Here is a 17,582-nt window from a genome sequence, read left to right as displayed (position 1 = left end):
TGTTAGTTTGTGTCAAATTGGAAATTAGTCAGCAATAGTGAGACATTTGTGTTAATCTTTGTGCTGCTTCCCTTTTTTTGCTAATTAACAGAGTAATCTTCGAGTTTTATAGAGGAAGGTAGGGAAAACTCCATGTACCTGTTCTTCAAAGGACAGTGTGAATCAGGAGGAGGAACTGGTGAGAGAGTCAACACAACCTTGAAAATTCTGATTTTCTTTCGTCAAAAGAGATACTGTCTATGGACAAGCTATAACCAACTTGGACTGTGATCCCCTTTAATTCCTACTGTTGAGCACTGCAGAGGTCGAGAGCTCTTAGCTGTTTGCAGTATCTGTTTGTTTTGGAGGGTGAAGTAGATTATTCTGCGTGGATCTGAACTTCAGAAGTACCTGTTGTGTGGTTTAAGGGTGCTCGTAGGTCACTGTGGACTCAGTGTAGGAGATGCTGGGTATCTTCATTTTATTTTCAGAGAAGTAATTGGCAGCTCACCAGTCTGTGTCTTCTATTGGGCACTGGAAGAAATTATTTTTAATTTCTGTTGAGCCCTCTTTATTTCTGCAGGGATAATGAAAAAAACCACCTTGTCTATACTTACTGAAAACAGATTTTTTTTAAGGGACATTATTCATGTAGGAACGCTGCATGTGTAAAAGCTATCGCTCACATTACGTAGCAGTATCATCCTGCAATCCCCAGTACTTAAAACTTTGTTTCACTCAGTGTTTTGTTGAAATCTCCGTTAGTACCCCAACTGCAAGAGTTCAGTTACCCAGTTTTTAACTCTGTTTTGTAATAGGCCAGGCGGTTTTTGCATAAGCACTGTATATTTAAGCATTCCATATGAATCTTCAGTAAATGAATCCACCACAAATGCTTTGTTTCTCAGGTAGCTAGAAATGCTCACTTCAGTTATTTTGGAATCTTTAGGACATTGGGATGTTATATTAATATATGCTTCAGGGAGAGACATGAGACTATACTATTAATCAGAAATGTCTTATTTTAGATTATCATTAATACTGCATTATTGCAAAAGCCGTTGGAAGCTATTCTTTATTAGCCAGAGGAACATCTGTGAAGGGCCCATGGAGTACTTGTTGGTTGTAGTTTCTTCTGCTGTGGTAAGGTCAATGCCAGATACTAAATTCTTTCAAAACCGACCAGGACTTTTAAATTTTTTTTTTTCTTCCAGTTCTGTCATTTCCTCAAGTGCACTTTTCGTTCTTCTCTTTCAGGGTATCTTTGATATGAAGCCTAAATTTAAAGAAACATTTTTCAGAACATTTTCATATATTCATATATTTAATCTTTTTCTCAGATGGAACTATTTTGTAATATAAAAGCTCCTTAAATAGAGGAGTCCAGTGTGAAGTGCTAATTCTTCTTTCTAAGAAAATAAGTAGTCAGGCATCTGGCAATTCTTCAAGTGTCTAATTCAAGTTCCAAATCATTTACAAACTGCAGAACTGAAGCTATTGTCTTAATTTGATGCTCCTTCAATTTTTATCCTTGAATGTAAACTGCATAAGGGAATGAACCGTGTTTCAGTGAACAGGAAAATCTAAACTTCCTATGAAACCGATCTCTAATCGTTGCTGGTTTATGCAGCAGAGACTTCATTTGATTGCACATGCATATGGACATGGACAAAATTAGCGGTGTATCTCATCTTCATGTGGACTACACTGACTGTGCATAGAAAGTCCTAAATGTCTTCAAAAATATCCTGGATCTGTTACGAAATACTAATGTCTTTGCATAACACAACGGTTAGAGCACCGAGTGCGGTTATTTTTTCATGAACTGTTAATTACTTTTTGATGTTTACACGTGCGATGGAGGGTAGGAACTTGGTGTAAGGTACAATTGTGGTTGCTGCTAACGAGGAGGTAATTAGGACGTTGGCATAACGAACGGCAGAGGCTGTGGTACAGCAGCTGCAGAGCCAACGGAATGGTACAAATCTCTCCGTGCTTTATTCTTCGGGAATATCAAGTGCTTCTAAAAAAAGAAAGTCGCTGTTAAGTGATGGCGCAAATACTACTGACTGTAAGCACAATGTCATGCACCGTGGGTTTTTAGTTTTCATACGTATTAACACAATAAACCATTTCTAGTTGAACCAGCCTCCTCTCGCTTTTTTTAGTGGTGCAACCGGTTATTTTTCCGCAGGGGCCTCAGCAGGACGGCGGCCATCTTCTCCCACCGGCGGAACCGAGGGCCCAGCGCCGCCCCACGGGGCCGCCATTTCCCAGCGCCTCCCCCTCGGGCCGCCATTTCCCAGCGTGCCCCGCGGCGAAGCGGGACGGACGCCATTTCCCAGCGTGCCCCGCGGCGCGGTGGCTGGGGGTGACGGCCGGCAGTGGGTGAGGCGAGCATGGGGCGATTCGCAGGGCTTGCTCCCGTCCCGGCTGCCACCGTTTTCCTCCTCCTGCTCCGCTGTGCAGCCGGAGCCCCCCTCGTAGAGGGAGGAGGGCCCAACGAGAGACCCATCGTTGGTAAGGGGCGGCGGGGGTGGCGGGTTGTTGGCTCCCGGCGGCCTCTCCCCGGCCCAGGGGGGTGCCTCGGACCCTGCTTTCGCGGTCCTGGGGGAGGGAACGGCTCCTGCAGCCGGCGTGGAGCCCTGCCCGGTTCTGCTCCGGAGCGTAGGTTCGGTTAAAGCTTTTGTAAATAGCCTTGCGTTATAGATACTTCGTTTAAAAGGCTTAGAAGTAACGATCGCTTACTTAAGAGAGTTGGTAGTGCTAAATAGTTAAGGCAGGGAAGTGAGTCTTAGTCAGATAATGGTGTTTATTTGGTACCTTATGACTAGGCATAGTAATTGGTGCCCCGTGGTGTCGGTGTTTGCAATGCTTTCGGGCAGTAAATGCCCACACTGTAACCTGCCTTACAGGAAACTGGACGTTAATTTTTATTTCAGTGCGTAGCATTTGCTGTTTATATAGTGCTAATTTTCTTTCTCGGACCCTTCAGGGATATTGTCACAGGAATGTCACTTCAAGAAGTTCCACAGATTTGGAAGTTCTTATATTGCAGCTTCATATGTGAAGTTTTTGGAGTCTGCTGGTGCCCGAGTTGTGCCAATAAGGTAGATTTTTACATCCTTACAAGTGGCTAATAGTTGTTTAGTGTAAGGGTATCACCTTGGAGGCACAGAAAGCAGCTGTGCTGCTTTTCTGAGTGTTTAGAGCTCCTCAAAGACTGTTTGAAGGTGCCACAATTTGCAGTGTGTTTTAGAAAGCTGAATAAAAGCAGATTGGAACATGTAATTTTTTAGTATTTCTTATGATAATCTTTCTTTGAAAAATACTATTTTTTTACCTGTAAAATTACCCTCCATGGTTTTCATCTGTGGTTTTTGAAGTTGGCTTTTTTTCAGTCTATTGTGTAGTGCCCCACAAACGCACATAGGTGTCTAGATACATGTACACATACTCTCTTTTCTCACATTCTGTAGCCCTAGGATTCAAGTAATGGAGGAAGGCTCTCAGTACTCCTGTAGAAACCAAAGTTGAGTTCTGCTCAAGCTATGGGTCACTGACTCCATGTGGTGTATTTTGGTTGTTGAGCAAGAAGTAGCAGAGTAATAACAGACCTGATAAGACTTTGTTGCCAACAGTTAGCTATAAAATAGTAAATGCACTGGAATCGGATGTTAAAATGATAATTGTTAGAACTTAAAAACCATACTAATGTGGTGCAGAAAATCCCGGTAGGATGTGTCCATGCAGCACAATAAGGGCACCAGCTCAGTGCCTGGGTTAGAAGCCAGTGTTCCTCATGTAGCTGGAGCTTTCAGAATGTTTGCTGAGCAGAAGCTTCATCGATGAATGCAGGCTTCTAATTCTGGCAACTAAGTGAGATACAGCAAAGCTGGGCGCTTCTGAGTGCACCAGTGTATCAGCTCTGCGTGAGTGCAGCCATCGTGCTGGTTTGCTGATGTTTTGCGGGTGCTGAGGTCTTTCTCATCTTCCCACCTCTCAACTCTGTCTTTGCAGAAGGGTGGGTGTGACCCACTGTTTGCGCCTCTGCCCTTCGTGGAGTCAGCTGCAAACCAGAGTTGCCGGTCTGCAGGAAATAATAACCATGCCAGTCGTGTAAACGTTAAATTAAACAAGTGTCTGCAAAGGGGTCTCGGAGCACCTAATCCTGAACTGCACCTGAAAGGGTTCTGTTAACAATCTTGTGGATTCTCAGTCTCTACCGAGCTGTTTCAAGTGAAATGTTTTGTTTGATTTGGGACGATTTTGTTCTGTTTAAAGGATGCTTTCTACATATTTTCTGTGTCCTGTGTTTCTGTTCAATAACGATGATAGTTTTGTGGTTAAATATGTGTATTTCGTATGTGTTTTGTAACTATTTTCCTGGTGTTTCAGGTTAAACCGTTCAGATGAAGAATATGATAAAATATTCCACTCTATCAATGGGTAAGTTTTGAGCACTGGCTTTCTGTTGAACGATGTGATAGTTCTGGTTTTGAGCTCTGTCATACTCTCGAGGACACTGTCCTGCTCCTCTCGAGAGGTTCTGCTGAGCACTGCAGACATGCAGATATGTTCTAAGGCAGAGAGCACTATTTCATCCGATGTCCGTCTGCTGCCTTTTCTTCTTGAGGAGCATATGCCAGATAATCGGCAGCAGTGCCAGGGCTTATCTTGGCGTTCTCCTGTGCTTGTCTGCAGGCACACAGAAGCGTTATAGTGGTTAATGGTTTTCCAAGTGAAATAGCCTGTTTCCTCTTTGTTATTTTTTTCCTCTTCCTCCTTTGAGCAATCAGCTTCATTCTGATATTTAATAGCACTTGCTGGGTGTTTGATCCCTGTTCCTACGCTTTCTTCCCTCTGCCAGCTCTTTCCGTATCTAGTCTGTCACAAAAGTTTTTAATTTCCAGTCTCCACCATTTTCTCTCTGGGTGCTTTCTCTCTTGCTACTTGAATGCCCTGTCTTGCCTGTCCTGATGCTGTGGCTTAGGTCTTCATTAGAGAAACATTCTGACTTTTCAGCTGTCCGCCCATGTAGTGTGGACCCCATTTTAAATGTGGGATGATGCGATCTAATTTAACACACTTTAATTGTGGACTAAGCGAAGTCAAAACCTTTTATGTTTGCCTTGTGCTAAAAGTGCACTTCAGAAGAGTTAAATCAGCTGATGCTACACTTCACAGGCTTGATTGTACATGAGCCCGTAGCATGTGATCGGGCTACTTGTGGTTGTGAGATGAGCATCTTAAACCATGAATATCTTTGTCAAGCTTATGCAGGTACTAGAAGGTTGGCCAACAAGCGTAGCACTTGCGGCCGTAGACCTGTGGCTGTCTGGGAGAGCACTGTCCCCTTTCGCTCCGCGGCATGCCCTGTGCACTGGGACGTGGGTCTCCACAGTCTCGCGGTATAAGCAGGTATAAGGTAGTGATGCTTTCTCGCCTGTGGCTAATCGTGTTGGAGACAAAATTGATCATTTTGTCCCTTTCTGATGGCTGCCAGCCTCTCTTTGTTTGCCAGCAGGGTTTTCACTAACAGGGTCTCCCATTCTTTTTGCCTCACCGTCTGCCTCGATGCAGAAGGGGGTGTTAGGGAAGGAGATCCAGTTCCCTTTCTGGCTTTGCAGTCACTGGCAGGTGGGTTTGTGCTGTGTAGGTGAGGATGGCCTGTGTTTCCTCTTGTTGGCCTCTACTGTCAGCTTATGGCTGTGTGTAAATAACAAGGGAGGTCTCTGGAGGGAAGGATTTTCCATTTGATCTTTCAGGTTGTAAGAGCTTAGCTCCAGGATCTTTGCAGTTGGAAATTATTTATTATTAAATGCCACTTTCTGAGAATCATGAGATTTACTGTAGTGGAGCCAGGTTTTATGAATACAGCAATGTAGTCCTGAGAGCCTTTGAAATGCACAGTGAACATCATCAGCTCTAATCAGTTGGAGGTACTGGAATACAGGTAGCTGCATTTCAGTCTGCTGATGATACATGTCAGGCCATTATCATTGCTGCTTAATGCATTACTTCCTTTTTGCATTAGTGGAAATGACAATTGTTTTTCCTAATTAGTATTGTCCAGTTTTTGGGTTGAACAAAAGCAACAGGTGAAGTGAGTTCTCTGTAACTTGCAGGTAAGGATCCCCTTATTTGTCTGACTAGATCTCTGTAGCAATCTATAATCTGTCTTGTTTTGAAAATACCCTCAGCTGTATTCATATGCTGTATTGGCACTGGAGAGTAATCTGACTTATTTTTGTGTACACTGCTCTACTTTCTCGCCAAATTCTTGGTGGCTTTTGCACGATCCTGTGCATCGTTCACCTGAAAATAAACCTGGTCACAAGGGTTTAAACACACACTCATTCTGCAAATGCTTGGGATCATTTGAGATATTGGTTGTTCCTAGTGGCTTGTTGTATCTCACTGATGCAGGCTGCCATTTCCAGAGCACAGAAATGTAGAGGAAATCCTTCAGCCGTTTTGGTAAAAAAAAAACAAAACAAAAACAAAAACCAAACCAAAAAACCCAACCAAAACCCAGCAAATGATAGACAAGGGGCAACGGGCACAAACTGGAACACGGGAGGTTCCCTCTGAACATGAGGAAAAACTCCTTTACCCTCAGGGTGGCAGAGCACTGGCACAGGCTGCCCAGGGAGGTGGTGGAGTCTCCTTCCCTGGAGACATTCAGAACCCACTTGGATGCCATCCTGTGCGACCTGCTGTAGGTGACCCTGCTCTAGCAGGGGGGTTGGACGAGATGATCCCCAGAGGTCCCTTCTGACCCCGACCAGTCTGTGATTCTGTGACGTGGCTCGAGTAACCCCAGTTGGGGTTCTGCTGCGGTGGGTCAGGGAGCGCTCACACGCAGTGCTGTCGCTCTGCGGGTGCTCTGCCAGTCACGGCCAGAAGAGGCTTCCTGGAGTTCATGTTGCTGTCGCTGATGGCACTGGGTTACTTGCCGTGTCAGCACGGGTACGTGTGAAATCTCTGCTAGACTGTGCAGAGTCTTTCTCTTTTGTGGGGTTTGGGTTTGGGGAGCTACACAGAGAACTGCTGTTGCTGATTTTCTTAATTATTTTGTTTTGGTGGTGGTGGGAAAAGATTGTGCACTATTTCTTTGGAATTATGTCTGAGATTGCTTTGTCCTAAGCTATATTAGATCCTGTGTGACCAAAGGTTATGGCCAAATGTACTTTATTTTTTTTCTTTTTCTTTTTAATAGGAACTTTTTGATCTGTGTTGTCTGCAATAAGAAGGTCTCTCTGCCAGGGCCACAGTTCTTTACTGAAGTTGAACAGGATGAATTAGGATTTGGGCCAGGATTTTAAAGTGGGAGGGAAAGCCAGCTAAGACTCAGGACAGGATTTGACAGAGTCATGGCACACAGCCCTTTTGTTTACCAGCTGAAATCTGTATGTTTTGTGTATTTTCTGTTTACTCTCCTCTTCCTCACGTTGCACTAGGCTTGGTCATTACTTTGTGACAGTAACCGTTTTTCAGTGGAAGAACGCTTAAGGTTTAGGGGATGATTCAACTGAAGGCTAAAACACCTAAACCTGGCTGTCTGTGTGTGCCCTAGCTGTCTAAACTCACATAATTAATGGAGTGCTAGTCAGTGGAGCCTGCGGGGCTCTCAGCCTACCCACCAGTTAGTGGTGTGCTCTAGAAAACCTGCTCCAGTCTCCACTGACTGTTCTGACTAGATCCCTGCTGTCCATAGTGGAAGCCGAGATGCCTATCTCTAGACTGCTGAAATGTAGGTGTCTTACCCTAGACCTGAATCCTACCCTTAAAACCACTGTCAGACCTTTCTCTGTGTACATTGTCCAGGTGTTAGTTTGATCACCATTGCTAATCAGATTCTTGGATGTTGCCTTTCAGGGTACTCTTTCCAGGAGGTGGTGTGGATCTTAAGACTTCAGAATATTCCAGGGTTGCTAAGATATTTTACCACAAGGCACTAGAGGTAATTACTAAGGAACGGTCTGTTCTTGTTACTGTCGCTGTTCAGAGATCAAAATGACAGGGAGGCTCGTATTTTCCTAGTGATAATAAGTATCTCATTGCTGGCTTCTGTATAAAAAAAATCACTTAATAGGTTAAGATTCCGAATTGTGGCACCTTCTCCTCTTGTATGTCATCGTGGTCTTAAACTCCCAAGGCCTTCAGGTGAGAACAGTGTTGTTTGTTCACCGTACCTAGGGCTTTGCGCCTGTGTGGCACTCGCAATAAAGGAACAATAATGCCTTTCGAAGGTGCAGGGTATCCATTGGCGTTAAATGTTGAACAAAGATGTATGTAAATGTAATCATTTGTACAAGTTACGGCTAGAGTTTAGACTTGGAAGGAATTCTAGAGACACTGTGAAATAAACCAGTTAATAATAGAGCGTTAAGACCTCCCTTCGCCTTTGTGTTACCGCCAGCAAAACACCTTTGTTCTTGCTTACCTGTAAGTGGACTGAGGTGTGCCTTTGGAGGTGCCCGCGAGGGATCTGCATCAGCACATTGCACTCTTTTACTTATTTCTTTGCATTGGTGACTGTAAATATGGCATATTTTTGAAGTAAACACTAGCTTAATTTATAAAACGAAAAAGGTGGGAAGAACGCTTCAAAGGTTATATTAATTATTTTTTAAGATTTATATGATCATTAACTTTATTAAGAAAAGACTGAATTTCCGGGAAAGCTATTTATTTCAAAGAACATCAGGAAGGCTCTGAATCCTCATGAAGATTTAATTCTTACAGAATAAGAGGTGGGTTTGTTCCAGATGGTAATCAACACATCTTGCAGTAAAATTTGCATTCTGGAAAGGCTTGGAGATCTTAAGGATCTTCTGCGTTCAAATTGAATAAAAATTAAATTAAATTTTCTTCCTTTTTTCCTCTTTACTGGCCTTATTTTATTTTCAGCTAACATCGATTACCATTGTCACAGAGGTCATGCTTTGGAAAGCTGTCCCACCTTTGGGGGCACCCAAAGCAGTGCTTAGGCTGGTCCCCTGGTGGACAGTTCACTGGCAGTGAGGGATTCCTCTGCTGCCCTTGCAGCAGGCAGGGAGGGCCCTGGCGCTCACAGGACCAGTCAGTCGTTCCCTTTGCTGCTCCTCAGTCCCCTGGCATATTCCTCTGTCTTTAGCCTTGGTGGTTGTTAGTCTGTCGCCTCGCAAAGACCATCTCCCTGCCACGCCAGACAGTTAAAACAGTTCATCTCGCTTGTCTCTTCAAAACTGCTCGCGGTGTGACCTGCAGCCTGCGTCTGGGTGTTCGGTGTGGGGGCAAGGGCTGCTCGTGGAAATTCTATTGACATTTCACAAGGACTAACTGAATTGCCTGTGTTGTAATTTTATGATCAGAGGGGCGTGTTCGTTAGATGGTATGTGCACTTCAGATGAGGGAAAGCCAGAAAATGATTTTTCCGTTGATCGTAGGTGACCCTTGCTAATAGGTTGGGTTTTTTCTGTGCTATTTGTGATCACTGTGTGTTTTGATTTTTTCATCTTTCAAGACTTAATTAGTGCTCTAAAATACTGGTAGGTTTACTAATGCGAAGTAAGCTACAATAGTCAAGAGTGTATTAGCAGGTGGAGAACTGACTGAGTTTTTTTGTGTTTTTTTTTTCTTAAATGTATTAGGGCTCCTTTTCTCTTCATTTTCAGGTGTTCACAGTGAGAAATGACTTGGTCTGGCTCTGCTTTAATAGCAGTAGAGGATGTGGAACGCTAATCCCCACCCAAGTCGATAGAATTTTACTGGCTAGGCAAAAACCTAAAAGAAATGCTGTTTTCCAGCTTTTAAGTTAGTTTTTAAAATGTGATGTCGTGGGTATTTTTAGTATATGCTTAGCCTCCAGGCTAATGTTTATTAAAGGTGGGGGGTGGCAAAATGTTTATGGTTCAGTTTTAATGGTTTTTAAACTGTGGCTGGTTTTTTGCCTTCGGTGGTTTTATTCCTCTCTTAAAGGAAAGACAGACAGTGGCGTTGCAAGTCCTGTGTCTGGCCATGTGTGACAGGCGGTCATGAAGCCCCCCCAGTACTGTTAGCCTTCCTTCTGTAAATCTACTGTGGCTCGCTCTGAGAAGTAGTAGTTGTGTGGGCTTCTGTCACCGTATGATCAGCAGTGCAGTAGGGTGACACTTTTATTCTAAGCCTGTCATTTCAACTTTCTCAAGAACGGCTTTTGCTCTGCAGAGCGTGTGGTGTGGTATGCACAGCTTCACTTGTTTGTAAACATTTTTAAGAAAGACGACTGGATTTCACAAGAACAGGAGTTCTGAAACATGCCAGTCTCTGACATGCGCTTCCTATCAGGAACAAACGTTACAGAAATGCAGTTTTCCACTCTGTGTGTGCGCTGTGCCTAGCAAAGTGACAGGAAGCTAGTCGTGTTCTCTTTTTGCTTTCCTTTTCTTCTTTTTGTGTGCTTCTCTGGTTTTCACACTTACCTGCCAATTTTTATTCTTTTGGAAATGATTGTCATGCTTCTGTAGGGCTGAAACTCGCAGTTTATCTTTCTGGATCACAGGCCCAAACCCGCTGGTTAAACAAGCGTGTGAGTGTCAGTTGAGCCGTAGCCGTGCTAACAGTAGGATTCATGTTTTAACGCAGGTGGGTGGGCACAGGCAGGTGGACGTTGCAGAGGGCCCTTGTTGTGGAGTCATAATGCACTTCATGTGAAAGTATGAATTGTAATGAATAAGCTTTCCCTCACAATGGTGACAGATCGGTTTGTGTCTCCTCCTGCAATTGCCTTTTTCATGGAAATGTTGCCATTTTTGGTTCTTTTTAGCCTGCTCTCAACATTACTTATTTGTAGAACAGAACAGTCAAATTAATATCAACATTAGGCTCAGCTTACTGCTTCAGCGGACGTGTGCATATCCCCCAGCCTTCGTTTTGTAGGAGAAGACCGAAGGGAGTCTGTGTCTATTTCCATGCAGTTGAACTGTTGCAATTTGTACTGCTGTAGTAGTTCCTCTTCTCACCTACGCAAGAGAAAGCGAAAAGAGTAGGAAGTTCTGTTCAGTCTTCTTTCTGTAAGTCTTCAGTACTTTTCCCTTATGTTGTTGCATTTTATTTTGAAGGCTAACGATAAAGGAGATTATTTCCCAGTATGGGGAACATGTCTTGGACACGAAGAGCTTACCTATCTCACGAGTGGTCAAGTTTTACTTGTTAACACAAAGACGAATGGTTTTGCACTCCCTCTGAACTTCACCTCAGGTCAGAAATCCACTGCATCTTGTGCCTGGGTTTTGCTGAGTGGTGGTGTGTGTGTTTGTGATCAACATGCAGGGATGAATGTTTGGGGGGTTTCTGGCGCTTAGCTTGTTAAACTCTTTCTTACTAAGTTGCCATGACTGCTTTTTATAGCCAGTGTAACTCCATCGCTCCTAAAGCAGAGCTGTGAGCACGAGCTGTTTGAAACCAACAGCAGTCATCCAAAAAACGCAGTGGGTGGTTTGAGTCATTTGGTAATTTGGACCCACCAAAATAACGTGGTAGCTTTAGGGCCTTTTTTGATACAGAGTTGAACAAAGTTCGTGCGTCCAAAAGCTATTGAACTCGGAGAGCAGATGTTTTTAAATTTTTCAAATTGCGTCTTTCCTAATGATGAATATTAGCATTGCTGTCCTACTTGCGCGGTATTGAAATCGGGGAGATCCCCAAGATAGAGCTGTGCCGCCTAGCAGCATTGGTGAAACGTGGCCTCTGTTGATACCTCATCCTCTGATTTCTGCGTGGCCCATCTGCGGACCATGTAGTGTTCACAGATTCTGTCACTTGTGCCCATTGTGAACGGAAAGGTCACTGAAATGAGTGGCAAAGAATGGTGCTTGTTTTAGTGACAACTTGGGCAGCAAAGTTGGGTCCTCTCTGGGCCAAGGCTGGAGCACAGTGGTAACAGCATGTTGAACCCTGTTGTAGGTATTTCACTGATTTTCCTTGCAGCATATTCTGAAATCATGAAGTTGTACTACAGAAAAAAAGTTTAATGCAGTGTTTTGTTAAATCTGTCTCCTGTTCAGCATTAGTCCATCTGTTAGCAGCCTGGGTAACGGACAATATCCTTTTTCCCTTTAATAGCTGCAAAAGACAGTAGATTATTCAAGAATTTCCCTGATGATGTATTACATGCATTTGCTACTGAGCCGTTGACATCAAACTTTCATATGTGGAGCCTCTCCATGGAGGTATTTGATCATTCTGTTTCCTGAACACAAACGCATTTGCTCTGTTAAAACTAGAAAATAAATGAGCAAATAACACATCTTTTTTTTTTTCCTCCTGCCTTATCACAGAATTTCACAAAAAATGAGAAGCTTCGTAATTTCTATAACGTCCTGACCACTAACACCGATGATGAAGTGGAGTTTGTATCGACCATGGAAGGTAGGGAAATGGATTTCCTTTGTGAACTGTGACAAACCAGTTTTAGAGGTGTTGTGGCACTGGTGTTAATTTGTACTGCGAGCTTTCTGTTGGAGCAGCAGGGTGAGCATCAGCCCTGCCAGCGCTCTGGCTGTGTGGAACATGGGCTGTTGCAGGGGTGTTTGATCTTTGAGTGACCAGGACGTTGCTGTCACCTCAGTGGAGGTGGAGCCTCGTCGCTGGCTTAGCTCAGCTGTCCCCTTCCAGAGGCGATGTTACACTTGAGCAGCGCAGGGTCGAGTGCTGCGCTGTGGGTGCGCGCCGCTCGTCCTGCAGTGGTCTATCCCTCCGCAGCGCAGCGTGCCTCCCTCGCGCCTTCCCGGCTGTCAGCCCGCTTCCGCTGGCCCTGTGAGGCGCTGGAAGGACAGCCCGGGCTGCTGAGGGGACAGCAACGTCCCGGTCACTCGAGCAGCACTGCTGTTAACTGTCCACCTCCAAAAGCCTTCTGCATTACTTGCCTTGGCTTCCTCCGCTCAAGAAACAGGTCAGTTCCTTAGGGAGCGGTTTATCTCGATCAGTGCAGCCCTACAGTAAGGCCCAGCTCTCGGCCCGTGGGGTGGTCCTGTGTGGCAGGCTGGCTGTCCTGCAGGAGAGAGCAACAGCAGTTTGGTTGGAAAACCCGATCAGGGTAATGAGAGCTCTCCTGTGCCTGCAGGTGGCTTGTCACAGAGCAGTGGTCAGCCGCTGCTCTCCGTGAGAGTTACGGACTGGCTGCCCCCTGGGCATAGCAGCCTGGCGCAGAGCAGGTGGGGGCGGCCCCTGCATTGGCTGGGCCTTCAGGGAGGTCCTGGGACTTGGATCTGTCCTGTGGAACTGCCAGGCACATCCTGTGTGGCTGCCAATATTGTATGTTGGGTGATGCTGGCAGTAGGTAGCAAGTTTGGAGGCTGATACATCTGTAACATTATTTTTTAGTGTGTATATATAATAATTCTGAAATGAATAATCAAGAAAGTGATGTGCAAAAACCTTGCGTGGAACAAGTCCCTTCTTTGACAATATCCGGTTTTTTGCCTTGGTCCTAAAACTTAAGCAGGGTTTCAACTTGCTGTATAAGCTTTTGTGAAGCTGTTAAGTGAGGTGCTTTTGTAGCTTATCCTTTTTCATTTGCAGTAAGACTAAGCACATAACTCCAAAGGCCTGGACCTTGCTTACGTGCCCTGTGTTTGTTGCAGCATACAAATATCCAATTTATGGTGTCCAGTGGCATCCAGAGAAAAATCCTTTTGAGTGGAAGAATAAACCTGGCATTCCCCATTCCCCATCAGCTGTAAGAGCAGCATATTACATAGCTGACTTCTTTGTTAATGAAGGTAAAAAGTTTATTATCTATAAATGTCATTTTTTTAGAGCAAAGCATTAGCGAAAATCTTTGAAGACAAGAGACCTCCTTCTCAGCTGTCAAAGTTCAGTACCCCTTACTGCTTCCCGAGAAGATTACTCTGCAGGCTTTATAGGCTTACAGAAAACCAAGGGTGCCAGAAATAGAACGGCTTAGTTGAATGCTGACCTTCAGTTCCAGCAGAGCGAGCTTGTGTGGGCCGGCGGTGCGTGCCTGCCCCTACCTCCTGCACCAGACCGTGAGCTGTTCTGCCTTGCCTCTCTGCTCCGGGTGCAGCCACTCCTGCCGAGTGCTTCGTATCGTAACGTTGCGATGAGCAGTTGAAGTTTGTAGCTGCGTAAGGCAGAATGTCTTCCCTAGCTTTGAAAATAAACTGTGTAAAATGTTTTCAGCTGGCAAAAAGATACTCCTCTGTGATCACTTAAGAACTAAACTGTTTTACTGACCATTTCTGTGTCCATCCGTCCTTAATTTTAACTTGTGTAGAGCTGCCAGCGTGACAAACTGGGCAAGGACTCGTTTTTTGCTGTCCTCACCAGCACAGTCCTTGCTAACTGCAGCTTTCACTAGGCTGGTGCTCTGGCGTGTTTCTTTAGTGTTGCAAGTGTTGGCATCTCTGGTAGATACTGTCAATATCTCATGGATAAATACTCTTGTGCAGTCTTGGCTTTAAATTAATAACTAAATTTCTCCCTCCCCAGTAATAAAATGTGCTGTAACCAGCTTTCTGAAGATGTATCTTCACAGTTTTTCGCATACAAGTTGCTGTAATTCCCCTTGCTGTTATGTCTCACAAAATAACTTCCTTTGCTAAGAAAGGCACTGCCAAGGGGGGGAACAATGAAGTGATCTGTGCTTTTACCGTGTTTTACAGCCCGGAGGAGCCTGCACCGTTTCCCCAGTGAAGATGAGGAAAGCAAAGAATTGATTTATAATTATACTCCAGTTTATACGGGAGCATTTTCTTCATTTCAGCAGATCTATTTTTTTGATTGAGCATCGTGTCAAAGGTGCAGTGTTGCTATTTATAAATGGAATTATAAATTATAACAAAATTTATAAATTAAAGCATAATTAAGCTGATGTAGTGCACTGGACATGACAGAAAGCCAGAACAGTTCTCTTCCTTTACAATGATGTATCCTGTGTTTCTTCTGTGCTGTTGGACCATTAATATAAAAGTTTACATTGAATGACATCGTAATTACCTTGGATCACGCTTTAAGGCAAGCTACGGAAAAATGCACTTTCTCCCGGGAAGAGGTCTTGATTATGCTTCTAAACTTGGAAGTAATCGCACTTGGTACGAGGAAAAACACTATTGTAAATTATCTTTGTGAAACATGGTGGACTGTGGCTGCGCTGGAGGCTGAGATGTGTTGCTTGGTGAAATTCTGTCCTTTTCAGATGGCTCAGCAAGTGATACTCTTGGCCTGGTCGTAAATACGTGTGTGAGACCAAGTTCCTGACAGGGACTGCCTTGTCACTTGAAAAAAAATGACCGAGATAGTAAGGAGGCGCGCTAGCAGAGAGACGTTTCTGCCTAAAAAGCACACGTTGGATCCCGTGGGCAAGACCGTTTCTCTCGTCCAATCAGTGTTGTTTGGAGCGCTCGCACCTCGGGAGGCTGCGTCAGCATGAGGATGCCGTCCGTGCTAGCCAGTGCGCGTATTGGGCAGGAGGAGTGAGTTTGGAGGCGTGGTTATGGGCTGATTCCACTTTCTCTTCTCAAGTTCAGCCTTTATATCTCCTCCAAGAACTTCTCTGAGAGTCACTGGAGTCAGCAGCCAGGTACGAGATGCAGGCGTCCGTGGCTTTGTGCTTCAAAGGATGTAAACCTAGTTTTTTCTTTGCGTAGCCTGACTTTTACCGCAGCTGCTGGACAGAGCTCTCACTTTGATCCAGAGGCAGTTTGCCTCAGCAAAGGCAGGTTTCTTTCCATCTTGTTGGAAGTTTAATGCAGCTGGAACTCAGCATCAGATGAATGTATGAGAGAAACCTGTTGGCGTGATGTCACCATAGTGGGGGCACTCACGACACTGTGATACCCTTTTTCAGTTTGCTTTGCTGCGCTTAGTGACAATTTTGTGTGGTGTCTGAGGAGCTGAGGGGAGACAGTTGGATATGACTGTCCTCTCTTGCACAGCTTCCAAACTGCCAACACCAGCAGGGATTTGGAGTTCATGAAGAGTTCAGGGTCATACCTCAGGTTGTACCTGTGATGTAGCACCTTGTGCTCTGATGTGCCATATCGGGGTAAAGCTGGTGCATTTCTCGGGTTTTTCAGGTCAAAGACCCTGTAACTTGCTCTTTATCATCAAACAACTGCCTAAGAGACTGTGAAACGCGTTAGTTACAAGGAAACGTAAACTGTGACTACCAGAAAGACGCTACCAGGTGATTACAAGCTCAGACCTGTGATAGATACTGCAGATTATTTCTGCGTGTGTTGTACCAGCCAAATCCACTAAATGGCACTTGTTTTTGATGTAGGTCACTTTATTGTATTAGCTGTGTCGGCTGACTCCTGAGTGTAAAAAGAGGATTACGCTCTACGGTTGCACATGAGTGCAGCAGGTAAGATCCTTATGAACCCAGACCAGTCTGCTGCTGCATGTTCAGGCTGGAATAGCTCTAAGGATTTGCCTAAGGAGGGTGGGATTTAGCCTTAACAACAGGGATCCATCTTGGAAGTGAAATGTCCACTAACTGCAGCGGTATGTGTACCTGTGCGGAATGTGGTCTGCAGCCCGTTGAGGGCAGCGTGTGCCCTAGGGATTGGTGTGTGTCTTTCCTGTACGTCCCTGTAAAGCCTTACTTGATGGTATCTGTGATTTTTCTATGATGTGTGAAATAAACTTCTGTTCAGGCAGATGTGTATTTTTGTGCTCTTTTAAATGCCGTGGATGAAGCTCTGGCAGTCCCTGTCCTTTTGTTTCCGTCGGTGACAGGCACAGTCACGAGGTTGCTGTGCCCTGTGTCTGCTGGGTGTGGTGGTGTCAGCCGGCCAGGGCCTGGGTAAGGGGTCTGTGGCCTGGCACGGCCGTACCTGCGGCACAGGACCCAGCAGCGCGGCTGCTGAGCCACGGGCAGAGGCAGTCGGCCAGGCCGCCCGCAGCCCCTCCTCCGGCAGCCCCTTGCAGCGGGCCGGCCCTGGCGCAGCGTGTCGGAGCTCGCTTGCTGATGGGCAGCCGCAGCCCACGCGGTGCGAAGGGGTCGCCAAGCCGGTGGGAGCTCTCGGGGCCTGAGAGCGGGAAGGAAAGCAGCTGCTCTCCGCAGCGTGCGGTGGAATGAGGACTCGGCTCCGTGCCTTACCACGTGTGACACCTCCCATCAAGTTCTCCTCCAGTCAGGAGCAGACAACAGGAACTCCGAAGTAGCTAGTGCTCGCCCAGCAGAGGGTTTAAAAGTTTGTTTTAAAGACATTTCAGTAGACTTCCTCTGCTCCAAGTGCCTTACAGTGTGGTTTTTCATTGCTCAGACAGAACTTCTAACGTAGTTGTTGGGATTAGTGCTGGAGAGAGAAGCAAAGGAGCCCGGTCTGCACTCAGCTCCTGTGGGGTATGGCTAATGAGCCCTGGGCTTGTTCCCTGCCGGGAAAACCACCCGTGCTCAGCAAGGTAACCCTGTGTGTCTCGCAGGTCATGTTAAACCGCCTTTCAGAAGGGAAAGGCAATGGTTTTGTCTTCGTACTGCTCTGCTTGTACCACCAGGTGGCCCACGACAACCAGTGTTTCGTGCAGTTTTGTAGTCGGATGTGGTGGTGTCTGGAAAGTTTCAGGTGACACGTTGAGGGTCTTTACTGTACTGTGGTACTTATGTATGC

At 45.4% G+C, this 17,582-nt stretch overlaps 1 protein-coding gene across 1 annotated transcript; it reads left to right on the top strand.

Annotated features, from left to right (window-relative positions):
* The first annotated feature begins 2,364 nt into the window (after positions 1–2,364).
* Positions 2,365–16,470, top strand: GGH (gamma-glutamyl hydrolase). The gene is made up of 9 exons (XM_009951865.2): positions 2,365–2,499; positions 2,975–3,089; positions 4,378–4,428; positions 7,861–7,945; positions 11,067–11,205; positions 12,070–12,176; positions 12,285–12,375; positions 13,590–13,727; positions 14,631–16,470. The coding sequence occupies exons 1-9, from the start codon at positions 2,379–2,381 to the stop codon at positions 14,750–14,752; spliced, it is 969 nt and encodes a 322-aa protein (XP_009950167.1). The 5' UTR covers positions 2,365–2,378; the 3' UTR covers positions 14,753–16,470.
* The last annotated feature ends 1,112 nt before the right edge of the window (positions 16,471–17,582 follow it).

Source organism: Leptosomus discolor, chromosome 13 (assembly GCF_034619465.1).
Source record: "Leptosomus discolor isolate bLepDis1 chromosome 13, bLepDis1.hap2, whole genome shotgun sequence".
Classification (NCBI taxonomy): domain Eukaryota; kingdom Metazoa; phylum Chordata; class Aves; order Leptosomiformes; family Leptosomidae; genus Leptosomus; species Leptosomus discolor.
Note: the sequence above shows the minus strand (reverse complement) of the source record. Positions and strands in the feature narration are given on the sequence as shown.

Excerpts from the sequence above, each read along its gene's own strand:
- GGH (XM_009951865.2), top strand. The coding sequence starts at position 2,379 with ATGGGGCGATTCGCAGGGCTTGCTCCCGTCCCGGCTGCCACCGTTTTC. Across the intron at positions 2,500-2,974 it reads CAACGAGAGACCCATCGTTG|GGATATTGTCACAGGAATGT; the intron begins GTAAGGGGCGGC and ends CGGACCCTTCAG. Across the intron at positions 11,206-12,069 it reads CCCTCTGAACTTCACCTCAG|CTGCAAAAGACAGTAGATTA; the intron begins GTCAGAAATCCA and ends TCCCTTTAATAG.